Genomic DNA, 15051 nt, shown 5'->3' with positions numbered 1-15051 from the left:
ACCTGAGTACAATGACAGTGCCCCAGTGCGGGGGTCAGATCCTGCTGTGGAGCTGCGCCGCATGCAGCTTCTTACTTGGTGAGACAAAAGAGATCAACTGAGAGCAACAAAGCACTCAAGGCAGAGAAGATGGAGTAACAACATAGCAAGGTTGCCAGTGGCTGGAAAGAAGAGCATCATAAAAGTCTCTCCACCACATCTTAGTCTCCAGGTTGTTTTTTATTTTTACAGTTGATTCCTCTCTCTTCCCAGCCCCGTGATGGAGGTGTTGGCAAAGGACCCTGTAAGGATGAAGGAAGAAAAAATAGTTGGGGTATTGCAATAGAACTGGCAATGGCTCTACTGGGAGGCTCTTGGACTAAACTCTTCGCTGAGTGAAAGGAATTTGTGGGTCTTAGGAGGGAGTGGAGAGGAAGTATGGGATACTGGCAGGATTTTCCCAAAGGGATGTGGGCTGGGAAAAGCTGATCATCAATGCAGATACTGAATGTTCTCATTTTCTATTTTGTTTTCCAGACATTTATAGTACTGAACAAAGGGAAGACAATCTTTCGATTTAGTGCCACTCCTGCCTTGTATGTACTTAGTCCTTTCCATCCAATCAGAAGAGCAGCAATTAAAATTTTGGTACATTCATATCCTTTCTGTTGATTTCCCTCCTCATGTATTTTATATGATTTTTAAACACAGATGGATGGAAGTCAGAAACCATTTTGTTTCATTAAGCTGTTTTAAGTCTTTTGGCTGAATTTGCTTGCACAAGCAGAAATACGCTTGGATTTTTGGTTTGTTCAGTTTTATATTGTTATGTGAGCTATGAAAAGGATGATATTATACTGCTGGCATCAGACAATGTGAAGTGTGCTGGAGAGTCTGGTGAGTTTACTCAAGATTAGAAGGTGTGAAGGGCCTGGTCATGTTTAGTAAAGAGTCAGTGGAAGAAACTGGGTGTAGTACCTTACAAAGGAAGGGAGCCAGGAGGCTGGTGCATACCTGGGGAACTCTGCACTGATGGAGAGCTTTACTACTGAGCATTTAAGCACCCTCTCCCATGAGACTCTGTGACACCATATGAAGACGCAATTTATTTTTGTACTGCCTCAGAACTGAATCTTTTTGCTCTCCTGAAACAGAACTTGCAAAAAACTGGTTTGTTGCATTTATTTTTTTTTAAGTTTGCTTATTGCAATGTGTTAGCCAGCTAGGAATGAAAGCACAGGTTGGCCTGCTGGACCTTTCAATGAAAGGGTGATGCCTGATTTCCCCTAGCCCTAGTTCTGAAGTCACGCAAGATAGGCTGCAGTGGTTGGTTTTGGCTTGTTTTTTTAACACAGCTACAAAAACATTATATTCTGACATCGTCACATCTCTCTGGAAGACCAAACTGACCCAAATGTTCAGCTTTGTGTGAACATTACTAAAAACACATCCTTTTTCATGAGTTGCCTGCTTTCTGTATGGTGTGCATGGGGGACCTGGCAGTGGTAATTCAAAGGTTCCACATGCTGCTGTGATGATCGCATAATGTTTTAGTGATGGAAATCCCTCACCTGCAATGCTCATGTCCACCACAGAGAACTAATAAATACTAAGCAGGTAGCATCTTAGAATTATTGGCTTACTATCAAATTTCAGGAAAAAAAATATAGGGAAAGTAACCAGATTACCAGTGGTTGTCCATACAGTGAGAAGAAAAGAAGTGAGGATATAGATATTCTAGCAAGAGGAAAAGCAGGTAAAGCTTCTAGTTACAATACTTCTATGCAAAAATGAATATGTGATATCAGGCAAGATATTATTATGGTTACTAAGAATACACCATAGAATTTTGCAGAGAGATTTGCTTATGGATCAGATTATACATGCAAGCAACATGTGCTGCTGCATACCCAGAGCCCAACAGTGTTTATTAGGTACAGTTACATCAGCACAGCCTTGCTGAAGTTAATTGGGGTCAACAAATTTGCACAGGTATGGCTAAAAGAACCTGAAAATTTTAACTTCTTAGAAAAAAACCTGCATGTGTGAATATTGCCTCCAGCTTTGAAGGCCTATTCTGTCTTCTGCTGACTTTTTTCTACACCAGCTAATGAAGCCAAGAGGTCACAGGTATGTGTAATACACAGAAACTACGTGCCCTTGGTAGCAGTCAGCCAAAAGAGAAGTATGCAAGAAATCCTCCTCACATTGCTTCCAAGGATAAAGACGGCAGATGAGTGAATTTGAAAGATAAGTTGGGAACAGAAATGTGGTCAGATAAGTGTAAAAATTTGGAGTGGAAGGTCACAATGAAAATAGCATTTTAGTCCCAGAAAGACCCAAGTTAGCACCTTGCGCTGATAATGTCAGGAAATCCAACGATCTTTGGCCAGCACAGGCAGGAGGCAACAGCTCCAGTCCTAGTGAAACTGCCCTGAAGTTCCTGCATTAGGCACTGGTTTGTTTTCTGTCAATAAGGATCTTTCACACCTACCTGAAACACAAAGGCCAGTTGGCTGAGCAGGCAGCCAGTATCCCAGGCAGAAAGGAGCCTGAATCGGCAAGTACTCAAGCAGATAATGTCACAGGCATGAATCTGGGAACCAGATCTATTGTCTGGTGTGAGTGTAATCAAGCAATCTTTATTTTCCCCAGGGCAAAAGCCAAAAAAGAGCATTAGCAAATGGTGCCCTGTCACGTAAGTATCTGAAGTAACTTCTTTAGTAGATGCCATATTTCCATTTCGGGTCATTGAATGTACTGTGAAGGCCAATAGTAGAGCAGAATAGAGAGCACAGAGTAAAATCATCCTACATAGAATCTGTGGGGGTCACATTTCTTGGCTAAGTAGCTGTATATGGAGTTCTCCCTCTGAGACTTCAGGCAGGGTAGATCCTGTATGTTCCCTGCTCATCCTGGATTAGTCTAGACATTCGAAAATACACCCTTCCAATGTTAAAAACATCCACATTCTCCTAGTAATATAAACTATTCCAATTAACAACATATCCCTAAATCTCTTCTAGGCATTTTTCCTCTTCTTCAAAGTCTAGGAGGCCTCATGAAAGGACCGCTGCCCAGGCGGCTGCCCAGAGCAAGGCCATGGTCCGTTTCTGTCACAGAGGACACGGGGAGTGTGTGTCTGCATCCCGTTGGGTGAACACTTCTTGCCTTCTGCATCATTATTAGCTATTACAAACATCTTTATTTAATATCTCCACCTATTAATAAGATTAAACCACTGTAACTTTTCATTGATGCCTTCTGCTTAAAAGGCTCTTAGTTCTTCTTGCCTGCAAGCCAAGGACCATCCTGTGCTGTCCTTAGTTTCTCCAAGCAGTTTGCTGTCCTGTATAAAACTCATAGCTATTCCTATTCAGAGTTTTTCTAGGTAATACGGATAGTTACTCTCAATTTGCCACTGATCCAGTATGGGGTCTTAGCCAAAATTACCTTTCTTGATGCTGGAATTATGGATTCATGCCCATTTAAACAAAACAAAACAAATCTTAAAGAATTTCCAATCTTTGTTCATATTTTCTGCTGGCAAGTTTTCTCCTATCTGATTTTACACACTTTCCTCCGTAAGGGAAAATGAGACCTTGTGAAGCACCAATTATATGTACTATTGATTGGGACTAACCTTTGCTTGCACATATTATATGTAATTTGGCAATGATCACTTAAAAAGCCTCTAGTATTCAGTCTGCTAATTAACAATTATCCATCATAATGAAGTCTAGAATAGAAGTATGCCGTATTTGACTCAGTATCTTTGTGTGAGAAGATAAAATTTATAACTTTAGAATCAGTTTGCGCAAAGCCTATTCTATAACCTCAGATTGGCAGTAGTAGGTTTAATTTATTGCAGAAAGGATCCTGATTAGTAGCTTAGTATATTTGGCTTGTTGTCCATAACAGAGTCCAACCAATATTTTGGGATGCGTTAGCCATGTCAAGTCATGGATGAGTAGGCTGTCAAAACCCGGAATTAGTAGCAGCTCTAAAATAGGTAATACACAATGCTGCTAATATAGCTTATCACAATTTCATCTCCTTTGTCCTTTCTGAGCAGATCATCATCACTGAGTTTTTCAAATGCAAACAATTGCATTAGGTTTCAGGTAGGAATTTCTGTTTTCTCTTTCTTTTAAAGCAGATCTCTGACTTCGGTGCATGACCAGCTGAAATGTTTCATTCTTTTATGTTCTTTGTAGTTTTCAGCTTGGTCATGAAACTCGTTTTGAATTCATAGTGCTTTTGATGTCCCAAAGCTGACCCCTTACATTTTCAACCTGTGTTCTCTGGTATATTCTCTTCGGTGTTTGAGTAAGAGGGTGATGACACCTGCCTGTAAGTGAGCATCTGGGAAAGCTGTTAGATTCTGCTTATACTACAAAGAAACAGGGATGTATAAATCAGACCAGTCATCCTAAAAGGGGTGGTTATAGAGGCATTTCTTTGATTGGAGTTGAAGTACAGTATTTGTTTGGCATGGCCTGAAGATACCACTCTGGTTTACTATTGTTGTTTTCATAGCATTTCACTGCAGTTGAAAAAGTAATCCAGTGTATTCTAGGCTGGCTGCAGCTTATAAACTAATTGTTAACCAGATGGACACAACTTATAGAAACATATCTCAAGCTGACATGAGAAAATGTGACTGGCTATCAGATATCCTTCCAGTCCTTCAGCCAGAGGTGTTGGGCCAGAAGTGGAGAATGTTTGTGAGACGAGCAGTCCCTCTGAGTTCAATTACTGCTTTTGTCAGTGGCACTGGGGAATGGACAGGTTGGTTGCTACCAACTCAAACTCATAGCTGCTTACGTGGCCCATCGGAAAATGTTCCACTCTGTATTCAGCAGAGATTTTGGCTCTGTGAAAGGACAATTTTCATACAAATACTTCAGGATATATTTGAAAATATATTCTTTGATCACTATTCTCAAATAAAAAATAACACCAATGGCATTGGTAAAGAGGTGAAAAAAAATCTCAACTTTTTTTTTTTTTTCCCTAAAGAAGGCAAAAGAAATTTACATTTGGATGCTGCCATTCTTCCCTGGGAAGGGTCCCAGCTTATGGGCTGAGATGTAGGCTGTTTGCCTTATCATTTGTCTACTTAAACTCATTAGTTAAACTTTCTCCAGTAGCATGAGACCTATTATTTATGCAGGAGAATCCCATCGTGTTTAGTAATTTTTTTTTTTTACAGAAAGTGGCATGTGCTTTTAGGAGAGCAGTTCAGTGAACTATGTTTCCAATTTCAGGAATTCGATTTAGGGTGCTCCTTTTTGTATTTATGGCCTCAGCTTAGCAGCTAAGTGCAGGGACTATACACTTGGGAGGTTTGTTTTAGCCTCCAATTAGGGAACTGGGTGCCCCAGCTGAGGCAGTCAGCTTTGCAGACCAAGCCTGCATATCTGCCAAGCGGGTTTGCAGACCAAGCCTTAAAATTAGTGCTCTGAAACTCATATTAGCTTTTGGTGAAACTTTATACTGAAAGCGAGACCTCAAGCCCATTAGAGAGATTAGAAATACCAGATTTATTACTTGCCCTACTGCCTGAGAAATGTTTCAGGATGCAAAATAAAATGGGAATTTGCAGACACAGGTTTTTCCGTAGATACTTAAATGAGACTAATCCCTCTTTTCATACAAAGTTGTGCACCTATGCACATTGTCATCTGACCAACACAGCTGTAAATTTGGGGTATTGTATTTTCAGAAGACTGCAGAGTCAGTACATTTGTTTACTGTATAAAGTATGTATAAAAGATGCAGGCAAAGAAAAAAAAAAACAGGGAAGGTTCCCGCATTTTTCTATGTTTATATAATTATTTATTTCATTATGCACCTGCAAACAGATGTCTATAGTCCTTTTTAAGCAACTTGCAAATTATGAGTGAGCTGTCATATCTTGTGTGAAATGACAAAAATTTATGAAGTCTTATATATGTTGTTTTCCTTAATTCGCTTATTTACATTGTTCAGTATGTTTATTATGTGCACTATTTTAACTAATTGTGTGTTCATGGCACAATCAGAGACTCCATCATGGAATAAATATGTTGAGTAAGTATCCTTGCTGGTTTACAGCTTCCCTGTCCTTATCTCATCCTTCCTCTTCCATTTGTCACATCCTTCTTTTCCTCTTGTTTGCTGTTGTCTAATTTCTTTCCCGTAATATTGACCATAGTATCTGTCCTGACAAAATGTTTTTCCAGGTGTTTGTTGACTGAAAACTCCCTTAGTAAGCAGACTAAAAATTTTTAGTCTACAAGCTCATACTTATTGCTTTATATATTAATATATATATTTATATGATTATATTGCATACTAAATGCACCTGCTATGCTACATCTGAATGAAATCACATATGAGGAGAATTCCATTTGAAACTGGCTAACCTTCCACATTTCCCATGCAAGAACTTCATGGTTGGACACATTAGAATAGGCTGAATTATTTCAAAAAATTCTTCCTGGACATATTTAGTTCTGTCCTTAAACTGAAACTTATTGGAAGCAAAAGTTTCTTTTGGACTGGGTGCATCATGAGAAGTGTTCCCCTGTAATCGTTGCTAGGCATACACTAGAGCAGGCATAACATTGTCTGGGAACACTTGTATGAGGATTCCTGTCTTTTTACCTTGTCAAACCTTCATAAAAAATAGCAAAGATACCACTTCAGGGTTTTTTTTTGCTTGGGTGGTTGTTGGTTTTTTGGGTTTTTTTTAAAAAAAATCATTTTAAAGGAGGCTAACAGGCTTCAGAAAGCCCATTTCATTTCTTGAAGTTGCTTTAAAATATTCCTCTTAGAAACAGATACCAGATGTACAAGCTAATCAACCTACAGTGCATTGAACAATTATTTTGGCTCATTGAACCAATCAGAACACACTTTTTATTTTTGACTGACACACAATAAACACAACCATCTGCTGCTCCATAGCCTGGTGGTTGGTCTACTCAGGGCTGTAAGGAAAGGCAGTAAAACGCCCTTATTTTAGGTTTCATAAAATCATGTGGGGCACATCTTCTAGGCCATAAATGACTAATTATAGACAGCACTGAACCAAATACTTCATCTGATCACAATAACATCCTAATCCCAGGATGTTTCATGTACTTCTGTATAGTGTAGTACCCTCCAGTATGGTTGTGACTTTCCTTTTCCCCTGATGTTGTCCTTTTCCTATTGAAAAGCGCCATACAGTACCATAGCCATGATGTATTCAGCTGAAATATGGACATCTCATCCATGTGAGTCAAAGTTTGGTCAGTGGGTCTACAGTTGGGAATTTGAACACTCTGGAGGAAAATACCAAAGTGCTTGTCGTGTATTCCGTAAGCAGGAAGATGTGGATGGTGTTATCAGTGCATCAAGCAGGGTGTGCAAGACATGCAAACGGTCTCACGCAGTATGGAGTAAATCCTTCCATGTTTCCTGTTCTACATCCCCTCATACCTCTCAGCTTTTCCTCCTCAAACGCATGGAATGAAATCAAAGGCAAGTAGTTCTGAGGAGCAAAATAACCCAATGAACTGTAATTCAAATTGATTAATATTGGATTTGGAAAAGATGCATTTAATCCATTTTGTTCTGCTGTTCCAGAGACTCACAGGGGATACAAGGGTAACCTTGTGCAAATATTTGTCCTAGATCTTCCTTTAAAATGTTTTCCTTACCACTCTGAAAAAAGAAATCAATTCAACTTCCCTCCATTAAAAACATTTTAAAAATCCTGACTTCTGTTGTTAAAGAAGCTGTTCAGTTGCTGGAGGACTTTGCCCGATCCATTTAGAATTAGATGATGATTATACAATCAATTAAACCATCTGACATGCTGAATAAATACAAGTGCTTTATCATTTTAATGAGCTTATGTACCGTTAAGTATTTTTTTTAGTTCTTTGCATGTGTTTTCTGCATGTATTACTGAATACACATGCTTAAAGGGACTGTCACATGGGTGACCTATATTTGAAATACCAGAGCAAAACTAAACATGAAAAGTCGGATACAAGATAATGCTTAGGTGTATGGTCAAAGAGGAGATGTGGAAAACATTTGGCATCCGCTTTTGCACAAAAAACCGTCCTGCTAATCTCTGTTTTAAGATAAAGCATACTGAGATTTTATAACATGTGTAACTAGTTCTACTGTGTGACATGATGGCAGGAAGGCATGAGATTTGCCACTATCTGTATGTGTGCCCAGCTGCAGATCGGCGGAACACAGCTGAAAGAAAACATTACCTTTTTATCCATAATTAAATTCTTCCTTATATTACTATTTTGAATTGTTTACAACTTTTTTTTTTTTTTTTTTTTTTTTACTAAACAGAAATCCCAACAATTTTTTGTATATGATGGCACCACTATAGCTACTGACATTTAGGGGCTGAACAGAAAATTCAAGTTAGGGTTTCCAGTGAAAGCCCCTAACATCATGATTTATGAGACTTGTGCTTTACAGGATTTTAGGTGTTTGGGTTTTTTTAGAGGCTTTGGTATCATCTGCATCTTCATTTGGAAAAAAAAGAGTAGGGAATGCTAGTGGTGGATACTAAACATTTATTATTTTTGTTAAGATATAACCTAGAATACCTAGTCCCATTGGGATAGATGTATCAGGTATAAACATTAAAAAAGAGGTGCTGTATGCCCTGAAGCATGTCTCTGATGGTAGGCAGAGCCCTGGGTGTATACAGATCTGAATGTTATAAGTCAGGTACGTTACTATCCTCCACAGAGATTTTGCTAAATTTTATTACAAGTATCATCTTTATTACGAAAGGTAGTATGTATGTTCTATCCAAGATCATCACAGTCAAGAGGCTATTGGTAATAAACAACTAATCTTACTATGGGGAAAAAACACCCTTGTGTCTCTTTTACTGTCAAGCAGGTCAAAATGATTACATATATTATTTGGGTGGGAGCTGGTTTACTCTTTTTCTGTCAGGGTATTCTGTCTAACTCAGGGCTGGCGTGATTTATCATTGATAGGGAACACAAGGGAAGTTGCAGGAAAAATGCCCTTACTAGCTAATAAAACCAAATGGTGACATTTTTTAACCTTCAAAATGTCCTAGGCAGGAAGAGATGAGAGGTATGAATGGAAGAACCACCCTCCTTCAAATCAGAGAAAAATCAAGGAATGTGGCATCATCCATTCCTCTTTCACTGGCAATTGCAGGCAGAGCTTCAAAAGTCCCATAGCACAGCATTCATGCTTGACTTACTGAGTGAGGGCTCATCAAGGTACACCCTATGGTGAAAATTATCTTCATCCTGGGGCTGTGATGAGCGCTTTCCCATTTCTTACATATTCCTTGGTCTGGCCTGGTGCTGCAGCCATGACTCACATGAGCAATCCCAAGGAGATGGGCAGAAGTGTCTCATGTGAGTAGCATTGTGTTGAGTCTGCCTCCACCATGCCTGCCGTCTACTGCTTGCTAATGCTCTTGCTTACCTTGGCTACTTTATTCCCCAGGTACACTTTCACTGGCATTTACACTTTTGAGTCATTGATAAAAATATTGGCGAGAGGATTTTGCATGACAGAATTCACTTTCCTTCGAGACCCATGGAACTGGCTGGATTTCAGTGTTATTGTTATGGCGTAAGTAGCACTCCTTTATATTTTTCAAGACAGCAATATGCAGTAGAACTTTTTAAAAAGTTGTCTGGCTGTTATCTTTTTTTAAAAAAAAAACCTCAAAATGTACTGAAAATGAGAAAATGCTGAAGTGTGTTAGGATGGAGGTTTTTTTCCTGACTGGTTTCAGAGGAAGAAGTCAGAGGAATCCTTGATTCTGTTCTCTCAATTCACTAGACTATTTTGGAGAAATTATTTACTCTCTGTCTGAGCTCCACAGAAAGAGCTGTTTGTAAAATATCTGTAATAATACCTTTCTATCTAATGTAATTTTGGGACGCTTCATAGCCCTGAATAGAAAGTGTTACAAGTGTGACTGAATACCCATGCATTTAAATCCCTATTTATACTCTATTTATCCATAACACCACCAAAGTCGTATTTGTGTTCTTCACTTCACAATCCCTCTTCACTCTGAAAGTAATTACTATTTTTCTAAAATAAAGGATTCATTTAGAGGCCTCTGAAACTTTATATATATATATCTCCGGGAGTACAAATTTGGCCCCCAACATGATATTGCCCTTCAGCTCTATACTTCTACCTGGATCATGAGAGTATGCTCAGGGCATGTGGGGTTCTGGTGCTTTGGAGGAGCTGATGGATTTGTGGCATCTAGACAGCTAAAAATACACAGGGGTAGGGGAGCAGTCAGCCAACGCTCGCAGCAGACGCAGGGTCAGCCTGAGCTCTGGCCACAGGCAGATGTCTGACATTGTCGGTATCTCCAGCTGAGCTAGAGATCCAGATTTTCTTCATAGTCAGAGAGAAAAGCACATGTCATCTTGAAGTGGAAGCTAGTAGAGGTGTCCTGAAAAGACCCCATTTCCTTGTCATAGAAGGGTTTCATCTGATCTCCCTGTATTTTCTGCTTAACGATACCTATATTCTGTTCTGGGTTGGATGTAGATCTCATTGCCATCTTTAAACCCCATAATTTACAGCATTAAGTGAAATGCAGACCTGTTAGCACTGACATTTGAGCTGAACTCCTGGGCCTGTGATATTTGAATGCAACCGAGATTGGGAAAAAATATTCAACCAAACTTAGTTCAAACACCGGTGAGGGCCACTGAAATTGATAGTACAACTCTGGTGGGGTACAGGGATCAGGACCAGTATTTAAGGAACATCTGGATGATACTCTTGGTTGTACAGTTTAATTATAAGCAGTCCTGCAAGGAGCAGGGAGTTGGACTTGGTGGTCCTTATGGGTCCCTTCCAACCTGAGATATTCTATGATTCTATGATCCTTAGCAGCATTTAGCAGTACACCATGACAATGTGTAAAACCTGTGTAGACTTCATCGGGAAGACTCCTGTTTATTTTAGTAAGCTTTGGACCAAAGCCAGCCCTAGGCCAGATCCTGGTATCTGTTACTGCATTCCTATGGATTTGGCTGAACTGACATCTGGCCATCGTGATAAGCTTTTAAAAAAAATTCAGTGCAGATGGGGAGGAGCTTTTGGAGGTCAGCACACATCAGGTATTTTTCTCAGCTAAACTTTTCCTCAAGCAGTGCTAAGTGCAATTCTCCTGCAACATTTAAAGGCAGGACAGAACAACACAAAGCATCACCAACCTGCTGTCCTGCCCATCAGCTAGATAGGTGGTAAAAGCAGGGTACAATAGTTCATCTGTTCATGAGTTAGGACGTGAGTATATTTGCAGGTCTCTGAATTCCACACAACATGGAGGGTTTCCATGAGTGGGTTCCCTCTGTTCTATGAGGAAGGAGGTTTCTGACATTGAGGCAGAAAAGAGCAGAGGAAAGGACAGGAGGAGCTTGCAGCCTTGGCAATGCATCTGCTCTACCTCACCTCAGCTCGAACAGAGGTTGGGGCATCAGCCCTGACTCTGCAGGACTCCTCTGGGAGCATCTCATTTACTGTCACTGACATTCAAGTCTGATCAGTCAGTATGGGACAAGGTCTGGCTATCCCTTAAATTCTGTCCACATCATCTGTGGGTGTCTGTGGCTTAGGAAGCTGGAAAGATGTGAAGGTCTGCACAGACCTTGGGGCGGACAGTTGCCCAGAGGTCAATTCACTACCTGCTGGTGGGAACTCGTATTTGGTGCCCAGAGGTTGTATGGTTTTTCTTTTCTAATTCTAGACTTGAATGGCCAGTCAGTGCTCAACTCCAAAGATTCATTCTGACTTCCTTAAGACTTATTTAATGAGAGGCTTGGTTGTCTGTGCTTTATTTCCTAGCCACATTTAAATACTCTTTCCAAATGTATTTTACCTCCTAGTTAGAAGATCTGTAAAACAGGGGGTCTGCAACTGCAGAAAATCAAGCTTCTCAACATTAAGTTATAGCAATGGCTGTACTATTCTAAACCAGCATCCATTTGTATTGTTTCTGACTTTAAGGCATAATATACTAACATTTTTAGAATAGGGGGAAGAAAAAGAAAAATAATTGGAATTTCATAATAGATAAGAAATAGGAAAGTGTTTCCTTGAGCCCATAGGCAGCAGAGAGAGAGTTAAAAGTGACTGCAATATGATCTTCAGATGTACAATGAAACCTCCTTCCCAAGTATGCAAGCACCACAGTACAGACTGTTAGGTAATCGACTCTATTCTGATATGATTTATCCTTCCAATAAATCCAACTTGCAAGTAATTTAAAGTTAGACTGATCACACAAGTAACTCTAATGCTGTCTACACTTGTAGCTAGTGTGATGCTAGAAGTATTTCTGTATCTGGAAACAAAGATGGCATGAGGGTTCAAAATGGGAGAGCTGGGTAAGGGGCCATGAGATTTAGGTGGACCAAAGGTTTAGCTAGTTTATAACACTGATGGGTGTTATAGCGGAAAGGCCATCGCTTGCTTTAACATTGGTTGCAAAATAGCTTCTTACCTCCTTTTATGGGTAGAAACAGCACAGATTGTGTCACAGAGAGTAGTTTTAAATAGCACACTAGAGAGTAAGAGGTGCTACAGGTCTCAAGGGCTTTTCCCTCATCCTGTGCTAACAGCCACCGCCACGGCTTGTGACCTTCTGTGGGGCCACGGGTGGGTTCAGAGGAAACCATGGAACAGCCCGCTTAGGTCACTGTCTCCTAGGCCAGCGAGTACTTTCCAGGACAGGCGAGGGAGAGGCAGCTGTAACTCTGGGTTGGAAAATGCCCTGCCAAAAGCTTAAAGACAACAAGCAATTCCCTGGCTAACAGGTAAATTGGGATGGGTATTTCAGTTGCTTCTTACTCCCCGATACAGAGGGACTGGTCTGCTGCACTTTCATCCAAGAAATGGATGAAATAAATCTTAATTAACTATTGTGAACAAGCAGCAGTAGTATTTGCTTCATGTGCTTGTTCAAATATTAATAATGAGGTTTTTTTCAAATCTCTAGTCAGCAAAACCATGTTCCCATGCTATTGCTTCTCCCCAAATTATTTTTTTCTCACCCCTGCATGTTGCAGAAGAGTTTGGGAGAGAAGCACTGGATAAACCTGGGGAGAAAACAGGTAAATCTTTGCCAGACTCCCCTATGAGATTATGAAGAGGAGAAGCAATATTGCTTTTCTAGGCTATAATCTGGATTAGTAGATATGGAGAGGATGCTTTGTCCTCCCCAGAGGCCTTTGCACAAAGCCCAGTTAAGCAGGCTTTGTAAAATAACCAGGCGAGCTTTTTCCTTAACATGTAAAAACAAATGCCTCAAAGAAGTAGAATATGTAAATCAAATTGAATAGAAGTTGAATAGTGAAATTAAAGAGTCCAAGAGTTCTTCTGTTCAGAAGATACAGTGGTGACTATGGTTTTGCTGCATACTGACTAGGAGGAGATGATTTTGTATGACACTAATAAAACCAAACACATTCCATCACTGACCCTCCTGGGAGCATTTAGCTCAGATGTGGCATGGGTCTCCATGATGACCAAAACAGGCATGGCAGTGAAGAGCTGGGACTAGTATTTTAATCATGAATAGTTTTTAGTAGGATTGCAATTATATTAATTCAAAATCCATCTTCCTGCAGCCAAAGGGCATGAATTTGATGTACAAAACAAAATAAAATTTTAAGCATCTCTTGAAACCAACATCTGCTTTACCACGGAATACAATATCTTAGAATAAATAACCCACTAGAAACATTTGTACTGTTATTTTCCAATGTTATCCTATATGTAGTTTGCAGAAGCTATTATGGGAAAATTACTTGGGTATGTGAAGCTTGTATTTTTTTAAGAGCAGCAAAATTACTTCATGTTTCTTATAATGTAAAGATTTTTTTGTTAAACTACATGATGGTAAAATCTTTGAAGTATTTATTGCTGAACAGCATGATAGCAAAGTTCACCCGCTAGTTTTAAAGAATTGATGCCTATTAGATAAGTTTAATAGTTCAAGAAACATTTGAAATAATGTGTACTATGAAAAACCTGGGACAAATGGCATCAAAGAACAGCCTGAAAAGTGGATGCACCTCTCATTTGGCTGCGTTCGCTCCTGCTATGTATGAATGCATTCTTCATTCAGACAAGTCTCATACTCTATTGTATAATTCCAAATAACTGTGACTTAATTCTACAGGTATGTAGGAGAATTTGTGAATGTAGGCAGTGTTTCACCTCTTCGGACTTTCAGGGTATTGAGAGCTTTAAAAACTATTTCAGTAATCCCAGGTAAGAAGCCCTGATCCTTACGTTTTGGCTCTCAGCTACAAGTGATTCTTTCTCTGTCTCTCTTTGTCCCTTTGACTGTTGTTTTTTTGCTGGTGTTTTGTCATTGTCTATGTGTGACTTTCCCTTGTTACAGATACATAACTGAATTTGTGGACCTGGGCAATGTCTCAGCCTTACGAACGTTCAGAGTACTGCGGGCGCTGAAAACAATCTCAGTCATTTCAGGTGAAAATCAGGTTGAACACTCCGGCTGCAGTTAAAGCCTACATGCCATTTCCAGTAGTAAACACAGTAATTACAAATGACTTAACCGTAGACACTGATCAGGAAATGGAGGAATGTAGGGAATGTGACCTGTCAATAGAATACATTTTTCATGTGTTTTTCCAATACTCTTTTTGTGGGCAGAAGGAATTAGAGTGCCTCCCAAATTACAGACCTCATTGAGACAAGTGCTGCTGTAAGAACAGGGGTACGCAGCGGCTCGTGAATCACGTACGTAAAGTACTCATTCATGAACCATATGAAAGTGGCAACGAAACTCTTTTAAAGCCTTCGGATATTGATTTTTAAAAATGGAAGGTTAACGACCTCAAAATGCATATTCGTGCTTAAGAGCACATCGATAGAGTAATCTAAATCTGTGCTATGAGCTGAGGTTTCAAGACTGCAGGCATAGATAGCCTAATTTGTCATGGTGTTTACCCATTTGCATGTGACAGAAACATTGTTTAAATTTCAGACTCTGAAGAGGTCAGAAAA

The 15051-nt window shown here is 39.7% G+C and overlaps 1 protein-coding gene across 3 annotated transcripts in view; it reads left to right on the top strand.

Annotated features, from left to right (window-relative positions):
- Positions 1–15051, top strand: part of LOC130148743 (sodium channel protein type 5 subunit alpha-like) — a 215420-nt gene that overhangs the window by 41405 nt on the left and 158964 nt on the right. For 2 of the 3 annotated variants that reach the window (XM_056337667.1, XM_056337666.1), the window contains exons 1-3: positions 5972–6054; positions 9481–9609; positions 14423–14514. In XM_056337667.1, the coding sequence (XP_056193642.1) occupies positions 5975–6054; positions 9481–9609; positions 14423–14514 (301 nt within the window). In that variant the 5' untranslated portion in view covers positions 5972–5974. Of the gene's footprint in view, positions 1–516; positions 636–5964; positions 6055–9480; positions 9610–14422; positions 14515–15051 lie in introns of those variants that run through there. The other variant, XM_056337668.1, reaches the window with a different exon arrangement.

This window comes from Falco biarmicus, chromosome 4 (assembly GCF_023638135.1).
Source record: "Falco biarmicus isolate bFalBia1 chromosome 4, bFalBia1.pri, whole genome shotgun sequence".
Taxonomy (NCBI): Eukaryota; Metazoa; Chordata; class Aves; order Falconiformes; family Falconidae; genus Falco; species Falco biarmicus.
The sequence above is the reverse complement of the archived record's forward strand: the minus strand, read 5'-3'. Positions and strand labels throughout refer to the sequence as shown.